The 20,465-nt window shown below is 46.1% G+C and overlaps 1 protein-coding gene across 1 annotated transcript; it reads right to left on the bottom strand.

Annotated features, from left to right (window-relative positions):
- Positions 1-6,206: 6,206 nt before the first annotated feature.
- LOC122380814 (DNA-binding protein SMUBP-2-like) lies at positions 6,207-19,342 on the bottom strand. Its single transcript, XM_043364291.1, has 2 exons — positions 19,164-19,342; positions 6,207-8,706 (listed from the first exon to the last, which is right to left on the bottom strand). The coding sequence occupies exons 1-2, from the start codon at positions 19,167-19,169 to the stop codon at positions 6,679-6,681; spliced, it is 2,034 nt and encodes a 677-aa protein (XP_043220226.1). The 5' UTR covers positions 19,170-19,342; the 3' UTR covers positions 6,207-6,678.
- Positions 19,343-20,465: the final 1,123 nt, after the last annotated feature.

Raw genomic sequence — 20,465 nt, 5'->3', positions numbered from 1 at the left:
GTTTGCCGCTTGTCGCTAGGTTGCGTGGTTCTCGAGATCTTAGGGGGGCCTAATTGCCCCCCCCCCCCCAACAGTGCACGTTGCTCGGCAGAGCCCAACGGGGCGTGGGTTAACCCTCGCCCGCACATGGGGGGGGGGGTGGTTGCCACCCCCCAGGTAGTCTTTCTGCTCTGCACTCAACATTTTTAGAGCTAGAAGGCTGATTTTTCGTATAGCTGCTCCTCTATCCTTTCTTGATGTCCACTGAAAATTTCAAGCTTCTGTAATTTTTAGTTTCGGAGATATGACCTTGTTTTTCAGGTCATGTCATGACCCAAATGGCCAATTCTCAACATCTTGCGTTTGCTATGGGCATTGTGAGCTTTTGACACCTTGATTTCGGCCTTTTTTGCCAGTCTTACCTCCCACCTATCATGGAACATGTTGTTCGACGATATACAGGTGTCAAGGTCAAGGTCAAGGTCAACCTAGGTCATCTAAGATAATTGCGTTTTAGGCAAGCTGAATTTACTTTTTGTGAAGTTTTTTGAATGCATTTTTGGTAAAAGCTTCTCAGATCATGATTTCATGTAATATGGACACATAAACAATCGTTGCACACATCAGTATACACACAGACACACACAGACATACAAACACATATAACTGACCTTGACCTAGCTTGACCTGAAATGACCTCAGCAGCAAAAATCTGGTCGGGTAGTGTGACAAAGAGGTTCTAGCTGGCTTGGCACCAGAAAACGGCATCGTCATCGGTATATGACAAGCAGCGCACTTGATATCTAACGGTGACCCAAAACAGCAACATTTTTTAGTTTGACCTGACCTGGAAGGTTAATGACTGACCTGAGAAGGCAAAACTGGGTATCATTGGATTCGTCTCTTCCCAAAGAATCTTTTTGGTCTTACCGCTAAGCTTTATCTCCAACAGGAACGAAATGGCGCGGGGGGGGTGGCAACCACCCCCCCATGTGCGTTCTAGGATGGGAAAATGGCATGTGCGGGCGAGGGAATCGAAATCTGATGAGTTTTTGGAATTTGGAGAACCGCTTATGAGGGTATGCCCCCCCCCCCCCACCTGCAGCGTTCAAGAGTCCAAGACCGCATTTTTGGATCCGCCAGTGGATAAAGAAAATATCTGGCATATTTGATTAATGTAAAATGACTGGTACTCTTTTAACATGTTCACAAAGTCTGCTTTTTTAATAGAAGCTTGATGCGGTTTCCAACAACACTCTACCGCAATTATTTCATCGTTGCAAGCGCGGCGTAACAGGTCAACAAAGGTGATCCCATGACCCCTAAATTACATGCGGATGAACAGCGCATAGCATGACAGGCACGCACTTCATTGTGAACCAAAGTTTCAACCCATTACTCCCACCGAGAATCACGAACCAATAGTTAATCTTCATCAGACTATCCAGCAACCACTGTACCGTAACAATGAGAGGGAGGAGGGGGCAGGGGTATCGGAAATCCGCTCTCAACCGCCACCCACTCTCCCAACACCGCGCCACCCACCGCGCACCGCCGGCACTGCACGTCGCACGATCGTGCCGCCATCCGTGCGCCTCTCGTGCCACGTGCTGGCTTCAATGGCGTGCCGGGGTCGGCGGAGCCTGGCCTTTGAGCCGGCCTACGAGCAGTCATCAAGCTCGCAAACGAGCCGACCCACCGTTCGGTCGGAGCTCGGACAACGTGGGAACGGCGCCGCGGCGGGGCGACCGGCAAATCGGTTCGGCTCCGGATGGGACGACGGCGGTACGTGGGCGGTGCGGTGGCGGTGGGGAAGGGCCGGGGAGGAGGGCGAGGGAGAGGGGAGGGACACCGATGGTGACGGAGCGGGGAGTGATGAACAGAACGAAGCAGCGTGGGAACAGCGGACAACTGACGAATAACTGCGCCGGCGGATGTCATTTGTACGCCGCCCTTTCGGCCCCTGACGCGCAGTCCGACGCGACTATGTAATGTGTGCCGGGAGGACCAGCGTACTGCCATTCGGTGTCGTTGTTTGTGTCCATTCGTTGTGATACAAATCGGACAGTGGACGCTATGTGGCGACAAGGAAGTTACCTGGTGGCGATTGGGTCAGGGCTAGGTCGAGGATGGGCACTGGGCCGACAGTGTTCGATCGACAGTGTATAAGTGATCATATTCAGAACATCGTGAAGCTAGCCGATGATTTTCGATCAACGAGGAAAATGTAGGTATATGGTGTGAGTGAGGAGAAAGGTCGGGAAAGCCAAGAATGTGCCAATAACCTGCCGATTACAAAGCAATAACGGCTTTACCTTCATAACCGTACATGGATATAGTTAACGGCCTCAGGCATGACCAATAAGGAAACTGAAGCCGCCACAGATGCACTGAGCACTGAGCAGTGCATATGGACGAACGGCAAAGCAGCCATGTCGCTTTATGCTACCTTCTAGTAGTATTGCAACCAAAAGCTTGATAGCCCAACATGGACTCTGCACGGGATCTCGCCTTGGATATTGCAATGGTCTTAGCCTAATCCCTGAAATCCTTATAGGCATGAACAGTGAACAGCTGACGCCTTAGATATCAACTAACGCGATCGCTTTCCGTCTGCTTATGTGAGTTTTTATGCAGCGCGACAGCCTGGCCTGCCCTATAGGTATGTCTTGTAGGTATGTCTCTGTCGAGGCGCATGCAAACGCGCGCTCTATTTGGTACTTAATTTATGTGAATGTGAAATTCAGTTCATAAATTAACACGATATAAATCAAAAATAAATATGTAGCTTAGAATCCAGCACAGAATCCAGCACTTGGAATTCTGGCAGTGGGAACAGTCAACAGCAACATTTCACTTGCAGTTGGTTTGGCAATGGTTTATATAGCGACATTGCATTCCTATCGTAATCTTTAACCTTCCAGGCGGTGGGGGGGGGCATTTTTTCGCCCCCCCCCTTTAGTTTTTTCGATATATCTCGAGAACCGCTGCGCCGATCGTCACCAAACTTTCAGTACCCTCCTGTACGTAGCTAGCGCACATGGTGACCAAAATTTTTTTCCAAAGGCTATGATAGGTTGGCCGCTAATGACGTCAGAGTGACGTCATTTCTGCCATTTTCGACCCAAAAAAAAGGTTTCGCGGGAAGAGCTGTCAGGCCTACAACTTTAGGGATACAGAAAAATGTTTCAGACATAAAAGGTGTAGAATCAAGAGGAATACAAAACTGCTATTTCGGTTTTTCGAATTTTTTGGATTTTGACCCCCAAAAATCAAAAAATAGATTTTTGAATATAATAGCAAGAAAAGTCCCAAAAAAATTTTGAATTTCGAAAAAACGGAATATATATGATAGTCCCTACAGCCTTCTATCTACATACCAAATTTGAGATCAATACCTCTTTTTTTGGCCAAAAATTGATGACGTCAAATTTTCAAACTCAATTTTTAGCAATTCTTGACCTCGTAGCGCAAAACAAAGACCACCATTAGACTCCCCATGACGAGTTGCATCGAATCAATACCCATTTTATGCAAAAATATCAACTTTGAAATTTGACCTTTTTTGACCTGACCTTGACCTGACCTCCTCCAGAAAGTGACCTAAACCGTACCTGGTGGTCTTATAACCAACACCATTGAGTTGGAAATGAAAAACTGGCTATAAAACATGCATCGCACAACCTTAGTAAAGTTGGGTTCATGTGGTGACCCCTGGTGACCTTTGGTGACCTGACCTGTGACCTGACCTGGTATGACCAGTGACATTTAATAGCAACATATGTACTAGACAACTGACGCCCTATCGCTGATTTTCGACAAAATGCGTTTTACTCGATGTTATAGCGCTTTCCCTATATAGAAGCCCCGTGAACGGTGAAACATTTTATCTTTGACCTGACCTGTGACGTCATCGGTGACCCCGAGGTCAATGAAATTTGGTTTTCTTCGACAAATTTGACAGGGCTATCGAACGCCGTTTGAATTTTCAGGATCCGTCCAGTAGCTTCGGAGATACGGGGGGGGGGGCAAAAAAATGCCCCCCCACCGCGCGGAAGGTGGCCGGGAGGCCCACCGCTTGCCGGGTTAACAAAGGTTTCTGTCATTATTCAGGGGAGAAATATGATAATGGGCTCATCGTAACCAAATTGAACATCTATTGGATTAAAACTAAGACTAAACTTTAAAATGCTTACTTATCAAGAGACAGATGATTATCATAAGGATTTTCGGTCGAGCATATTCGGTTTGAATGCATCAGGTCTGACCAGCTAGCCTGCTGACCTATCCCTTCATGTAGGTATAATCCTGTCATACCTGTCCCAAATTCACCATATGAGCACCAAATAGACCCCTGGTCTACCCCAAGCTCATTAACCTAACCTTAACCTTAGGTAGCTGTAAAAATTAATTAAATTGCTCCTGATTTCTGCTTAACCTACCTTAGACATAGCCGTAGTCATTAGCAGCTAAATAGGTAGCAGGACCACACACGTCTTTACCGTTCTGTGGGATGTCTGTCACCAGATGATGGCAGTGAACAACTCCTTCAAAGTCGACCACAAAACATGCCGTCTGTCTAGGACGCGTCTGAAAGAACAAAGAACCTGCTAGGAAACAATGAGGTGTTGGAAACACCTCCAGGCTCCAGCCCGTTGTCACGTTAGAGTCTCCGTTTGCTCCAGAAAACGAACATCTCACACTTGCAACATCTAGGTACGACGCTTCAGACAAGTGCCGACATACAGGCAGAGGGGATTATAGCGATAAGAAATTCCACTACAGTAAGAACAAGACCGATGTAGAAAGAAAATACCAGCCATGATAGACGATAGTGCTACACTTTTATCACCTTCGGCAATATGGCGACTTGGACGAGTGCAGTGATAAGGTACAACGCAAATATTTAGCACAGTGAAAATGATACACACTCACCAGTATACGTCAGTGCATCAGTGAAACAATGCTGACTGCAATGGCAATGAGATAAGCGAAAGCTCGCCGCGAGAAACCATTGAAAATAAAATAAATAGAATCACCCACGTCACATACCTGATAAACTAACGATCAACTTACCTGAACGTAGTGAGGCGGAGCCTCTGTCGGCGGCACTGCAGCGGCAGTCAATCGTGGTAAGCTGACCTCGCCGACACCGGTTCTGCTCCCTGGGGTCAGACCGCGCGTGACCCTGGCCTGCGGGCTCTCAGGCTGGGTCACCCGAGCAGCCACCCGACTCCACGGCAGAGCCGACCGCCCGGCTGCTGCAGATTGCACCCACCGGCCGCGGTCGGGTCAGGGTGAGCTGCGGCCGCCGCTGGGTCAGGTCACGACCCCACTGTAAGGACGTGTGACCTGGCGGTCAGGTGACGGCTCGACCTTGAGCAGAGGTCACTGTGGAGAGGTCACCTGCAGCGTCGCCCTGCCACCCAGTCCTGTAGTTTCTGCACAATACCTTCGCTCCTTAATATCACACCTTCTCCCGTCCGACTTGACCACAGCAAACTAACCACCAGCCAGCTCGAAGTCTGAGAGTCGAAGTACTTAACCCGACACACACATCCATCCAAGCCTACCACCCACCGGTCTATAAGCACCGTGCGCCGCGTCGGCACACCTGTCTGTTCCCGACCTCGACCGTCTCCTCGGAGCGGCGCACGTCTGTTCCAGCACGTCTTCCAGTTCGCACTGACTCACGGGCCGGCCGGCGGACGTCGGCCGCCACAAGTGGGAACGCCACGCTGCGCCCCGGCCGGGCGTGAGAACGGCCCGCGGCGCCGATTATACGGGCAATTCTGCGGACCGCTGCCGCGCCGCCGCCGCCCGACGGTGCTCGTGGCTACCGGGGCAGAATCCACCGGCTACCGTGTCCTGACCTATGCTCCCATTGACATTCGTCATGTTATCCTTTATAAGAGTGACCTAGGTAGACTTTCCCTGCCCCCGTGGACAGTGGGGCGGCTCCCGTTGCTTATACCCCGGGGATATGACTGAGGGAATAAATGCCGTGGGAATCCAGGATCCTGTGTGGGCTGATGAACGACTTGTTACATTTCATCAAGAAAACAAATCACTGAGCCTCAGCACTTTCAACACCAACCTCGTTTACTTAACCCTAATCGCCTTTTCCAGTTATAGGAGGCCAGAGAGGGGCAAAGCGACCTGAAAGAACGTGCAGCGAAATAAGGACCTACGAACTACAAAGGCAGTTTTGTCATTATAACAACAACTATACTCCTGTTTATGTATTAAAAACGCCGTTCCACAAAACGAGTTAAAATCAATCGACTGCTCCGTCTACCATCGTTCTACGATCGATGGTTCTGCCAAGAAAAACACGATACAAGAACACGAAGCGCAAAACAATGCAAAAGCTAACAGGAACCAATGCTTCTTGGGTTTCTGATAGTCTTAGATGTGACTACTGACTACCTATCATATATGCAGTATGCGCGCTCACTTCAAACAGAGGAACCCTTGCCACACGTGTCGGGCAAGTATAGCAGTGTTGCCAACCATTTGGTTTTGAGCGATCAGGAAGATTACACTGAAATCGCAGTTTTCTTTTATCAAACCCTAATACCAATGCAGATTGCACAGCCGTTGCATAGCCAACGCTAGACTAAAAGGTTACTTCAAAAACCTTGGCGAGCCCCACCACAGTTCGCACACTAGCCGACGTATGTATAAGTCTTCGCACTTTTAGTAGCGTGGCTTCCTTGGTTTCCATGTTCGTCGCAGGTTTGTAGCTCCCAGTCGGAAGGCCAGATCGTCGACGTCATCGTCGTCCTCGACGACCTGGCAGGTCTTGCCATGCGGACAGAGCTTGCCGCTGGTCTCACGCAGCTCTCCATTCCTCCTCAGGTGACTGACCAGCGAGCGTATGGTGCGATCCTGACACACGGTGGATGTGTCGCAGACGACGAACAGGTGCCGCCGCGCGCGCGTCACCGCCACGTTCAGCCGCCGCCGGTCGCCCACGAAGCCCACCTGGCGGCGCGGGTTGGAGCGCACCAGAGAGAGCAGGATGGCCTCCTTTTCGCGACCTTGGAACCCGTCCACAGAGTTCACCTCCACGTTCAAATTTGCATCGCGCAGACGGCCGGTGATCAGCCCCACCTGTTGCTTGTACGGCGTGATGACGCCGATGGAGTCAGTCGACACCCCGGCCTTCACCAGCGACGAGACATGACACACCACGAGATTCGCCTCTCCTTTGTTGCAGTAGGACTTGGTCTTGGCGTCCTGTGATTCAAGAAGCCTGCAGCCAGCTGTATCTACGAGCATCAGGGTAGGCTGCGTCTGACTCGTGCTCTGCACGCTGGGCAGCTGAGTCAACAGGTGGCTGGCGACTGTCGGTGCCGCCTTGAGCCTGCCGCCGTACAGGTTCTGCGAGGACCACTCCTGGATCATCGCGTGCATCCGGTACTGGGTGTCGAGCATGTGGACGATACCCTCACCATGCAGCTTCATCTGCCGCTCCATCAGCGAGACGGCCAGACCGCGGCTGGCCGCCTCCTGACTGAGGATGGTCGGCGGCAGCTGGCACGGGTCGCCCACCAGCATCACCTTCTTGGCCAGTGGGATAGCCAGCCAGCAGGCGGCCTCCGTCGCCTGGCCGCACTCGTCGATCACCAAGAGGTCGAACGGAGAAGTGCCTTCGCATACGCTGCGCACGGACGTCAGCGTACTCAGTACGACCTTGGCGTTCTCCACCAATTCCTCCCTTTGATACGGCCGGTAGAGAAGCAAATTTTTCCGCTCCTTTTCTTTCTCTTTCTTTTCAAGATATTTTTCCAGCTGTGCGTCCAAAGAGAAGTCTCTCAGATCCTTATTAATTCGTTCCAGCTGTCCGAGACGAATTACGTGATCTGTGTCCAGTTCACAGTCTGCTTTCATGGTCTGCTTCCAGACACCTTCCAGCACGTTGTCAACGGCCTTGTTGGAGGGCGCGCAAACCAGCACGCGCTGAGCCCGCTTCACGTGCTGCATGATCACCTCCACGACGGTGGTGGTCTTGCCGGTACCGGGCGGGCCGTGGATGACGGTCAGCGGCCGATCCCGGAGCGCCAGCGCCACCGCCTGACGCTGTGAACTGTCCAACGAGCGGCCTGTACAGGCGAATGGTACTGCCTCAGTTGCGTCTGGTTCTGAACTGACGGATGACTCCTCATGTTCTTTAAACATCTCTCTGATCGTGCTTGCAGCAGGTGTTCTGGCGTATAATTTTCTGATTTCGACATTTTTCAGCCAGCTCAGCACTGCTGACAGCTGTGAGTAATCTGAATTTTCAATCGAGCTGACGTAGACAGTGTTCCCAACAGTGAGGAACTCTACCTCGCGTGAGAATGACAGCGTGAGCTCCATCTTCGTCAGTCCTGTCACAACGGCGTAAGGAAATCTTGTCCGGAAGTCCACTTCTAGTCCGCCTCTGCGCCGCAGACCACGGCCCATATCATCATGCTCAATGACTTCACCTACCGGGGACTGGGAGACGATCACCTGGTTGCCCAGCTCCAAACCATGTTTTGGCAGATGTTTTCCTGATTCAGGCTTTAGAACGACAAGGAGTACCTTATCCTCGTACTTTTTTTCATCTATCTTCAAACACAGTTCATCTTCTTCTTTCAGTTGCTTCTGTCGCTTTTTTTCTTCAGCTCGTTCAATCGCGAGCAGAGTTTGATGCAAAGTTGCGAGCTTGGTTCTGGTCTCAGATGTCTCGGTAGTTTCCTGGAAAGAAAGATTATGCTCAATTACTTTAGCACTTGACGAACGACAAAAAGAACGAGTGTGTCAAAACTGCAGAATATTTCATTAATCCACGGGATGGAAGTCTAAGCCAACGTCGCTTTAGTGTGTGTGTGCGTGCGTGCGTGCGTGCGTGCGTGCGTGCGCGCGCGCGCGTGTGTGTGTGTGTGTGTGGGGGGGGGGGGGGGTGACACGTGTGTGTGTGTGAGGGGGGAGGGATTGCCACACTCTTGAAACACACCACACACTCTGGTTAGCTCGAAAACTGAGAGAAATAACTTATATCGATGAATATTCTAAAAAATAATAGTTAATTCTCAAGAAGTAGGTATAACTTTCACAGGTATACCTATTCAGCATGCACAATAAAGAACCAAACTTAAAAATTTGACCACACTTGATGAGACCTTGACCTGAACAAGACCTGAACTTCATCCAAATAGCCATGGTCTATAGCGCTAATTGGGTATGCCCATTGAGCTCTAGTTAAGCGTCAAATAATCCACAAAAAATGTGTCGCATTTATCTTATTCTCTAGTTCGTCTTTGGTGACCTGTCCTGACCTTGACCTTTACATGACATTGTCCTATTCAATGCATCTTTCTTGATGTTCGCGACAAAGATTTAGAAAACAGCGACTGACTCAAAACAGCGCCCGCGTTTAGAGCGACCTCTATAACAGCGACTCACATGTTTGAGCGATTGTTTGAAATGGTGATCCATTAGAGCGACATCAGAGAAACAGCGACGATCCTAAGCTCAGGCCAATGTCACTCCAATTTTGATGACATCCTAAGGGGGCCTCATGACAATAATGGCGCGTAATCCGCCACGATCGCTACCGAGCTACTGACTACACTAGGCATTTTTGAACATATTATTTTTAAGTACAGTTACGAATAATAAAAATATTTTAATTCAGTTGTCAATAAAATTTATGTCTTAGCCCTGAATTTGTTAAAATAGGTCAATAGTACTAAAAACATAAGTTGTATGCCTTTTCATACTGCTTTCCTGCTACTGGCAAAGGTTGCTTAAATCGTCTATATCATAATTTTATCTTCAAAACCGGCCATGTCTTAGCTAAGTGGTGCTCTTTTTTTTTGTCGCTAGACATTGAGCTGGGCTTCTATTGACAACAGTGGTTGAACAGTAGATATAGCTATCAATAATCTTCAAAAGAGGCATTAACAATTAAGTTGTCCTGAAAAAATCAACGATTTTATACGAAAAGTCATTTATCATCATCGAAACAAATGAGCGACTGAGTTGTAATAGCCCTGTACGTACGAATATGTTACGAAATATACATCGATATCGACTGCCAATCCAAACTGTGATTTTTAAAGTAAATAATAATACGAAGCGAGTGCATATTACAAAGAAATATATTTCACAAGAAATTGTCAATTTTTCCTTTTCCAAACACCATTAGCTTAGAATAGTCACTGTTCCTCTGATTTCGCTCTATTATGGATCGTCATTTCAAACAATCGCTCAAACATGTGAGTCGCTGTTCTAGAGGTCACTCTAAACGCGGGCGCCGTTTTGAGTCAGTCGCTGTTTTTAAGTCGCTGTTTTCCTAGTCGCTGTTTTAACTCTCGTCCCACTGGGGGGGGGGGGCAATTTGCCCCCTTGTGGTTTTTCCTGAATAGCAAGAAAAAACGGCGGTTAAGTCTTAGGTCACCTTAGGTCAGGAGTTATTGAGGTCAAACTGAAGTCATGCTCGAGCAAAAATGAGCAACAAAACATGAAATCTTGAAACACTCACTAAAGCTACAGTTACCAAGCAATTTCAAAGTTCTTTATATGGTCATGTAGAGAAAAAGACGGCGCTACACGCCTGTTCTCTCAAATTTTCAAGATTTGGGGATTTTGACCCCCAAAAATGAAAAAAGTTGATTTTTGAGAAAAAACGCAAAAAAAAATCCCAAAAGTTTTTTGAATTTCGAAAAAAAGGTATATGTGTGATAGACCCTGCGCTCTACTACCTATATACCATTTTGTAGATCGATAACTCTTTTTTTGGCCAAGTTATAGCGAACAAATTGTTCAATGTTGATGACGTCAAATTTTTGAACTCAATTTTTGACAATTCTAGAGTACGTAGCGCAAAACAAAGACCACCATTAGACTCACCATTAACATAACAGCCGAGGCTGTGTTAGGGTCAAATGAGGAGAAGGCTCAACCTAGTAATCGCATGAAGTTCGCTCTGTCCATGTAATAATGGGCTTTCAGTGAGTTTGCTTATTGAATATGCCACACACAAAATATATGCAGACAAAAGTGCGGCATTGGGAAGCAATTCATTGCAATTGTCTGGGGCGTGACCAGGTCAGAGAGGGTGGAGGTAACAAAATTATAAGTACCTACGTGAAACCTGGCCGAGATTGTATTCTGTTTTCCTGGAACTGGAAGCATCTCTAACGTTTTGGATTAATGTATTTCAAGGTATTAAGTGGCTCCAAGGATGCTCCATGTTTCACTAACATTCACTTTCATAGCATTTTTATTCCCACCTGGCCGAAGGGGAGGGTTTGATGTGCAGCCCCAACGGTTTTCTCGAGATCGTTTGCAACGCTGTAAGGCTGGAGAGCTGAAATTTGACATACCTACCTACCTGAACATTGACTTAAGCCGGATTTTTTTTTACGCCAACATAATTTTGAGGCTGAGGTCAGCTTACTGACCTATGACAGCACAAATAAATTTCGGAACGATGCAAAAAATTGCAGCTTTACAGCGCCCTCAGGGAGCCTTTTGCAGGGAATCAAACAAGTAACGGCATATAGTAACGGCTCTTGAGATTTCACATCAATTCCTCCAACTTTCCTAACTTTCACCCGAGGTCAAGCTGGTCACGTGACTTCACTGTTACAAGTCAATGGGAAATATTGAAACATTGAAACTATTATTTTGATGCCGGAAACGATCGAAGCCTGACATCAATTATCAAACACCTGTAATCGTGATTTCATACACTTTGCAAAGAGCGATTCTTAGGTTTTGCATTGGGGACCTTCCATGACGTCGTATATGCCTGTACTTTGTATGGTCGTTTTAGGTCATCGTTTTTCTTTTTGTCAATAACCTTGAATGGAATTAATCTCGCGAGTCGAATAAGCCACCAGTGCGTGAGCTCACGGAACCCTGCTGAGCCTAATCATATACCTAAAATAGCCGCTTTCACGAGACAAGTATCTAACACACATTTACTGATATTTGATGCGATTTGGTCAAATTTGGTTCATAGTTGATTCTTAATTGTTTTAGCTTGGGTTGCACTAGTTGCTTATTGACCTTACTTATCATAGTATCAGACGTTCCTTTTAAATCAAACATTTGAACAAAATTACGTTATGAAAATAGCTACATTAAAAAAAAAGATTTAGCTAGATTCGTCTGACCTCCGCCATGAAAACGGCTGATACATGGCCTCATTTGACCAGCTCATCTTGACCTCAGCAGTTTTGATGTGACTTCAACCTGAGGAAAACGCCTTAAGCTGACCTCTTCCAAATACAGTTATATCATTACGGTCAACCGGTGACCTCTGTGGTCAGGTCAAATGCCCTGAACCAGGGATTCAATTTTCGGTCAATAAATCCCCCAAATGGTCGCAGCACCGTCATTTCGGTATCTGACACTTATCTGGCACCATCGTGTTTGTGATGCTCCGCCGCGTAGAATGGTGTGCTGATATTTTGTAAAGCTCAATTTAACGTGCTTACTTCAGGCCAAGGTCAGAACAAAGTCGCTCAGGTCACGAATCTCGTCGATTGAGATGATTCTGAGTACCTACATTGATGACCCTTCCCTCAATGCCTTCATTTTGTTTGGAATCTATTGACGAAAAATCATCACCTCAAACAGCCTTAGTGACGTCACAAATGACGTTGCGTCTTTATGACGTCGCGCAAGGTCCAGGAGCAAAACTGAAACATCGGACCTTGCAAAGAATGCGTGAAGTACATTCTCCCCGTAAATGATTGTTTGGCAATGAGGGCTTTTCGCTATTGCGACATTTTTAACATTAGGGGAGAGTGGGGCAAAGCGGCCACCCGGGGCAAAGCGGCCACCCATCGTTTTAGCCCTTCGTAGCTGGCGTCAGTTCCAATTTATGGTTTCCAATTATGCTTCTCTTCACGGTCGTTCGAATGAGCCAGACCGGGGTTTCAGGCCCATCACCATTGTTCTGTGAAACACGGAAAAGCATTGCTTGCCAGGTTACCAACTATGTTTACAATTTTTAAATGTTATGTTATTCCATAACCGTTTGGAATTTTTATAAGCGTTCTTGTCCATGCATTGCATGGTTATCGTACATGTATTCTACCAACTTAAATGTTTTTACCCCACTAATAGCTAAGCTGGAATATTTTTGTCTCGGACGGTATGCGCGGGGCAAAGTGGCCGGGGCAAAGTGGCCACCCCCCCAATTGGCCATAAGTTGCTTCCATCTGGATAAAAAACATTATTTATATTCAAATGTGTCGTCATGCATTCATCTTGGCCACTTTTCAGTTGCATGAGTTACCAAATAATGCAATTAAATGTTTTTTTCATGAAAACCCTTTCTTTGTTTACCTACAGGTGGAAGATGATAAAGTAAACATCCATCCTCGCTTAACCTTGTCACCATCAAATACCCTAGTCGCACAAGAGGCAACTATTTTGTTTCTCATATCGGGACTTGAGAAGACGCCGGTGGCCGCTTTGCCCCAGGGTATGGGGCAAAGTGGCCGATATGCATAGGTTTAAAGTTTTGTCAATATCTTTCATATGTGAACGCCTTTGGAAATAAAACGCAGTTGAAATAAAAGGCAACTTAATAGGGATCACATTGGTATAGAAAGAATCTTTCCAAGTTTAAAAATCAAGCGTTGGCATCGTGAGAAGCGTTAGGGTGGCCACTTTGCCCCACTCTCCCCTACATAGGCTCACTTATTTGACGTAATAGTTCAGTGAAGTGACCGTATGTAAAGTTCGCTTGGTGTCACAAGCTAAATCAAAGATAAGTTATAATAACTTTCAGCGCTCTATCGCCATTGCGACCCTAGCAGTGATGAGAAAACCGTCAGAGGCGGATTGTACTCGCTCCCACGGCCACAGGCGGTTTAACCTCGCTCTCTTGAGAACAATACGTCATTATGACGTCTTTGACTATTTGGGACCTAGCTTAGTTTGCGTAGGTGTCCTAAGCCTCTGAAGAAAAAATTAACAGAGTTGCAATGAGCTCTCGATCACATTTGACCGTTCTCAGTTCGGACCAGTTCATAGTTATTGTTATTTTTTTCCACTGAACGACGAAATTCAATGCTGTATAGCGACCTTAAGAGGAAAAACACCTTTTTAATATTTTCATCATTCAATGACAATGCGTTGAGAAGACTTTTACTGCAAAAACAAATTGCAAAAAAAGATGGCCACATTCTCAAAGTTTGATTTTTAGAAATTAATTATATGTAAAAAAATAGAAATAAAAATTTTTCAAAATAATTCATATCACAAAAATCTTTGTTTCATTCCAATTGTGGGGATATGCAGTTTTATATGAATCTAATGAGTACTTAGCTAAATATCCGCGGATGAAATTTTTAGTTTTTATGCTAGTCATTAAGTTGCCTGGGGCAATATCTCCCAAAGTATTCGACGGATGTGATTGAAAATGTCACAACACGAATCGCCGGGCTAGATAACCTTGGAGAGGTAGGGTGTTATTTCGCGATTTTTTTGGTCGATTTGTCGTGGAATGCCCCAGGTACGAGATGAACCAACCAAAAATTTCCGCTAATACAGTAAGACTCTGAAAGTTTGAACAGGAGTAATTTATGGTTTACACTCACATTTACATTTCAGGGCAGCCTCGTGTAATGGTATGGGCTTCTTAGAAACTTCTTAGAAATGTCTAATAAAACGACAAACACTCAATTCGCACTGTTTAGATGAACAACAAACTAGTCTTGTTTAGCAAAGCATTTCATTCTCAGATCCAACTAACAACTGAACGGTGAACCATGGCACCGTTTTTATAAAAGCTATTAACCCGCGCCCCGTAGGGCTACCGGCGGACCCTACCATCCGTAGGGGGGGGGGGGGGGGCGTTTCGGCCCCCCCTAAGATCTCGGAAAGTTACCGGCCGATTTTCAAAATTCAAACGGCGTTCGATAGCCCCACCCGGGAACTACCTTGTGACCAAATTTCATTGACCTAGGTCAAACCGATGACGTCACAGGTCAGGTCAAAGGTCAGATTTTCACCGTTCACAGGCAATTCAAGAAATGTGCTGTGAAAGCGAGTAAATTGGTAATTTGTTGAAATCCATCGATGGTACATTGTTCGCCAAACACATACTTTGCTATCTGAGGTCACTGATACCAGGTCAGGTCACAGCGAGGTCAGGTCACCGGGGTCACAATATGAATGTGTCGTGTGATACATGTTTTATGGTCCATTTTACATGACAAATGCGATTATGTGGGTTAGGCAGCCTTTGGGGCCAGCCTAGGTCACGTTTTTGTGAAGGTCAGGTCAAGGTCAGGTCAAATTAGGTCAAATTTCAAAGTTGATATTTTTGCATAAAATGGGTATCGATTCGATGCAGCTCGTCACGGGGAGTCTAATGGTGGTCTTCGTTTTGCTCTACGAGTTCTAGAATTGCCAAAAATTGAGTTTGAAAATTTGACGTCATCATTTTTGAACAGTTTTTTCGCTATAACTTGGCCAAAAAACGAGGTATCGATCTGAAATTTGGTATGTAGATAGAAGACGGTACGCACTATCACATATATTCCGGTTTTTTCGAAACTCAAAAAACTTTTTGGATTTTTTGGCGAATATATCAAAAAAAATGTTTTTTTGATTTTTGGGGGTCAAAACTCAAAAATTTCAAAAATTCGAGATAGCAGTTTTGTAGCCCTGTCAATTCTACACCTTTTATGTCTTGATCATTTTTCTGTATCTTCAAAGCTGTAGTCCTGACAGGTCTTCTCGCGAAGGTCTTTTTTCGGTCGAAAATGATAGAACATGACGTCACTCTGACGTCATTTGTGGCCAACCTGTCATAGCCTCTGGAAAAATTTTTGGTCACAATGTGTAAAATTGATGCCCGGAGGGGTCCTGAAAGTTTGGTGGCGATATCTCCAGCCGTTTAGGAGATATCGACCGAAAAGGACAGGGGGGCCGTTTCGGCCCCCCCCCCTACGGGGCGCGGGTTAATTTTACCCTCGCCCGGTCGGGGAGGGGGTCGTTTTTGGCCCGAACTTGCCAGTTTCTTTTTTTTGTGCAAAGAAAACGACGGCGTGCAGGGCCGCAAGACCTGGTATAGCTTATGATGCATCGATTTCATATCATGAGTGAAATTTTAACCTTAGGTCACATAACGTCACGTCACCAGGTCAAGTGACCATCCATCTGAAAATGAGATTCCATCATTCTTACTCTACAGTTTATAGCCAAGAAGTTTGAAACTCGGGGTATTGCATGACGAAATCAGTAACAACTAACAGCAAATTGTATCTCTGAATTTTGATATCGGTGACCTTAGGAGTTAGGTCAGGTCAATTTTGCGACCCCTCCATTATACCTTTACCAAAGCCAATGGGACAAAATTGAACTGCTCTTCCTTTGAACCAAACACTCCTTAACATCGGGATACAGGTAAACATGACACGCCGAATCGGAAAATTGCATCCCTGGCCCCTTCTTTATGCCCCTGAGGCCATCTCAAGTTATACGAGGTCTCCAACAGCTTTTTGACAATGCTTTTAGATAGAAACATGCTAGGGCGATGAAAACACCTTATACGCGTTCAGCTCCACGACAGACATGTGCATCGTGCATTGTGCTGTCAGCATGGATTCGAGGAGATAGATTCCCACGGATTCTGATCTCGGGTCCGATGAGATCATACATGTAGATACTGCCCTTTAATTAATCAAGAGATCCATTGAGAATTGAGATAAAAAATCCGAGTCTTTTTTTGGCAGAACGGAAATAGTGAGGATTCACTTTAAGTTGAAGCTCATAAAAAAATTGTTTAGTAATTAATTTTACGTAACTCCACGTCATAATTCGTTTATGACAATTATTTACATATAAGCATTTGAAAACATGCTTTCAAATGTTCTGCATGGATACAATTGGATCATAGACCCATGCTCTTGGTTTATCGTTAAACCCTATGAGGTGATAAGTACATTTTCTAAACGCGGAATCCGGTGGGATCATCGATCCATAACATGTAGTTTGCTTCGAGATCCTTTGAGATCATAGATCCATCACTCGGATCCATGCACATGTCTGCCAAACAATACGAATCATCGATCGAATATGCAACATTACCCTTGAAAGATCTATATAGCGAGCTATCTATCGTTTTTCCGGGCTTCTTTCCATCTTTTTTACTTTCCGAGAAACCCTGGTGTGGCCAAGCCTCCCCCACCTTGGCAAAGTTGCCTGAAAGACCTGCCCGGGTCTCTCAAACCCAAGTCGCACAAACCATGTTTTTGGTTATAAAATCGACTGAATGATATTGGCTCTCAGCGAACTCCGTCAATAATGTGCCTAATATAGTATCCGTAGCACCTGTACTGCTGATTAAAACCATCGTGTCATAAACAACGACATGGGGCGTCTCACCTACCCTGGGCGTCTTAGACGGTGCTCCCCTTCTGTGTGTGTGTGGCGTGTGCTACACATGATCTGGGGGTTATTGTTCACGCCGGATCCGACGGTCACAGTTACATCACTTCCAGCCTCACTGGTCCCATGTGCAAACTCTAAATAATGGTTATTGACCTTATCGTGCCGACGAACTTCTATTTTGCCGCACCTGGTAGGTGAGAATACACGCCGCCCCATGCCACTGGCCCCTGGCTGAAGACAGGATACTGGATTTCAATTTACCTCTGTTACAGCTACTACGAGCATGGTCAGGCCACAAAGTCAGCTGTATAAATTTCACAAATTACTAGTGGTGTCAATTTCAGAAAACGTATGTCCAAAGTCCGTCCAATGTCCAATGCTTACGTCGATTGTTCGTCCGAAAATGTCCCAGCCAGCCATTTGTCCAAAGATGTCCGACACCTATGCAATAGTTTACACTCAACACTGTTATTTGATTTGCTTTTCATGTACCGTTACAAGCTCAAAAGTGTTAATCATATCGAAAGCTGAGCTTTTTCATAGCCAATCAATGTTAAACACGACTACTTTTTAAAAATGTTGAGGTGTAGCAAGCATTTGTCCAAAGTTGTCCAAAGCCTGCTGCCATTGTCCAACCGAATTCCGAATTGGACATTGGACAAAATCGGAATTCCGAAGATTCAAGTTCCGATTGACACCACTACAAATTACACAGAAGGAATTAACCCTCGCCGGGCCGGGGAAGGGGTTGATGAGGTTTTTCGCAAAAAAAAGCGTAAAAACGGCGGGGCGTAGCGCCGCCAATTCGGCATTCCCTCTTGTACAGTCTTTTGGCACTACTCTGAAACTTCAGGTCCCAGTCATTTCAGGTCAGGTCAGCAGATCACAAAACGGGTAAAAGGTCAGGGTAAAATTGGGCTAATTTAACGGCAACAGAATCAAAAAGTTTTTCGTTAATAGCGTGAGAACCATGGCACGTATAAGCGCCATCAAGTTTCAGACAACTTGGGGCAATCAACTGACACGTGTTCTGGGAGTTTTGACTTTTGAGTACCAGTGGCCTCAGATCAGGCCAGGTCACAAAAACTGGTACATGATCAAAATGGCACTGAAAAATCACTATTTTGTCAATGAAATCTAGAGTTGCTCATCAATTTGATTCAAACTGGCCGGATATGCTATGCTCACCGAGTGGAAATAACCTGCATCCCGATTTTTCAAATTCGGATGACCTGAGGTCATCTAGAGGTCAAGACCAATTCTTAGAAAATTCGGCCGAATGGCTCAAATAGTAAAAACATGCACCATGTCAACGTTTTTGTGTTGTAATACCTCAGTGTACATAAATACGTGATGAATTTGATGTTTGCTTGCTGCAAGAAGAAGATAGGGTCGTCTTGAGGTCAAACTACGTTTTTACGTGGTAATCAATGAGGCTAGAGCTTCAAAAATGGTGTCAGTTCCTTGTGATGAGCCGAATTGAAGGGTATGCAATATGATGCAAGGGGGTCTTACCACACCCCTGGCCGTCCGCGTGATAAAAAGGCTCTAGCCGGACGACTTAAGAATAGCTAAAACTGTGGAAATTGAAATCAATGAGATTTTTTGCATGCAAAACCGGTTGGAATGAAGATAAGAGGACTCCACATAAATACATGCAGATGCATTCGCGAAGAAAGCTTTGTATAGTGCTAACCTACTTAAATCATCCATAACCCTCCCCGACTAACAATTTCCTAAAAAAAAAACTCCCCGACTAACAAGTTCCTACAAAAAAGCTTTATAATTACCTCCATGATTCCAGAAGTCGTCAGCCGGAGAAGGTAGATGTATCTTTGATCGGTGAAGACTGAAGGATCGAAAAGGGTGCCGCCGTACCCGAGCTGCGACACCCAGTGACCACGGGGAGACCAGTCAGTGCCCTTCCGAGCCCCTCGAGCCCCCAACTGCCACTGAGCGCCGGCCGTTGGCGCCCGCAGCTCCCCCTCGCAGGGCGACAGCCTTTGTCGGCAACGGAGCTGCCACAGCGCGATAACTTTCCACCTCGGAACGTGGGAAACCCCTAGATGCGAGATTTGTGCGAATGTCTAAACAGGTGTCTAAAATGTCCGGCGCATTAGAAAACAATGATGAATGATCTTAAGATTGCTAAATAAATTTAAGTAGATCAGTTTTAGACATTTGCTAGCGAATAATTTTCTAGTATTTGTGCAAGGTGCATTGATCCTGCGCTTTTTTATCCTTTTTTTGGCAGTGCAGAATGACGATTAATTGGTCTCCACACTTCGTGCGCCCAACATTCATAAAACCATGTCCACTATTTTAGACAGCTCAACCGAAGTTTACTGGGTAGCGACAATTGCATTTCTAGCAAGTCTCTATGCGTCAAGATATCTCCAGATATGGCAGCAGCCCTGCCGCGGATATTTCCGGCTTTCCAGGGGGCGCTGGAGCTCGCAGCCGCCAATGGGAAAGGATGACGCTAGGTCCGTAAGGCTGGGCATCACCTGGTGGCTGGTGCATGGCGTCGGGGATGGGCGGGCGGCGGCCGGGTCGACGAGTCGGAACAGGCACGTCGGCCGCTCGGCGCGGGGTTTCCCCCGAACGGTCGCACTTCCGGTGGGCGGTGTCCTAACTCCTATGTAGGAGCGGTACCAGGGGAGGCCGAGACCGGCACTCTTAGGCTGGGGGGATCCATGTGATCGCAAGGCACCTCGCAGTTGCGATCAAACGTAAGTTGAATCGGAACAGATATTGGAGGGATCCATCACATCGTAGGCTAAGTAGGTACGCAAGTTGTATCGCAAATGGTGAAGATACGAACTAACTTTACGAATCTTCTCGGTCGATCGGAAGGCCGATCGTAGCGAAGTTTTACCTCTTTCTGAAGAGAAAAATATGACAAATTTTCAAAATTTTCACAAAACCGAAATATAGGTATGCTAATGGTTGATGAACACGTGTGCAAAATTTGAAGTCGATTTCTTCAAAAATGGCTGCGCTAGAGCGTTTTACATTTACACGTTGAAAACGGTTACTTTCAAGTCATTTTTGAAATTATTGTTTTTCAATTTTGAAATTTAAAAAGTGTT

Source organism: Amphibalanus amphitrite, unplaced genomic scaffold (assembly GCF_019059575.1).
Source record: "Amphibalanus amphitrite isolate SeventyFive unplaced genomic scaffold, NRLGWU_Aamphi_draft 000107F_arrow, whole genome shotgun sequence".
NCBI classification, from domain to species: domain Eukaryota; kingdom Metazoa; phylum Arthropoda; class Thecostraca; order Balanomorpha; family Balanidae; genus Amphibalanus; species Amphibalanus amphitrite.
The sequence above is the reverse complement of the archived record's forward strand: the minus strand, read 5'-3'. Positions and strand labels throughout refer to the sequence as shown.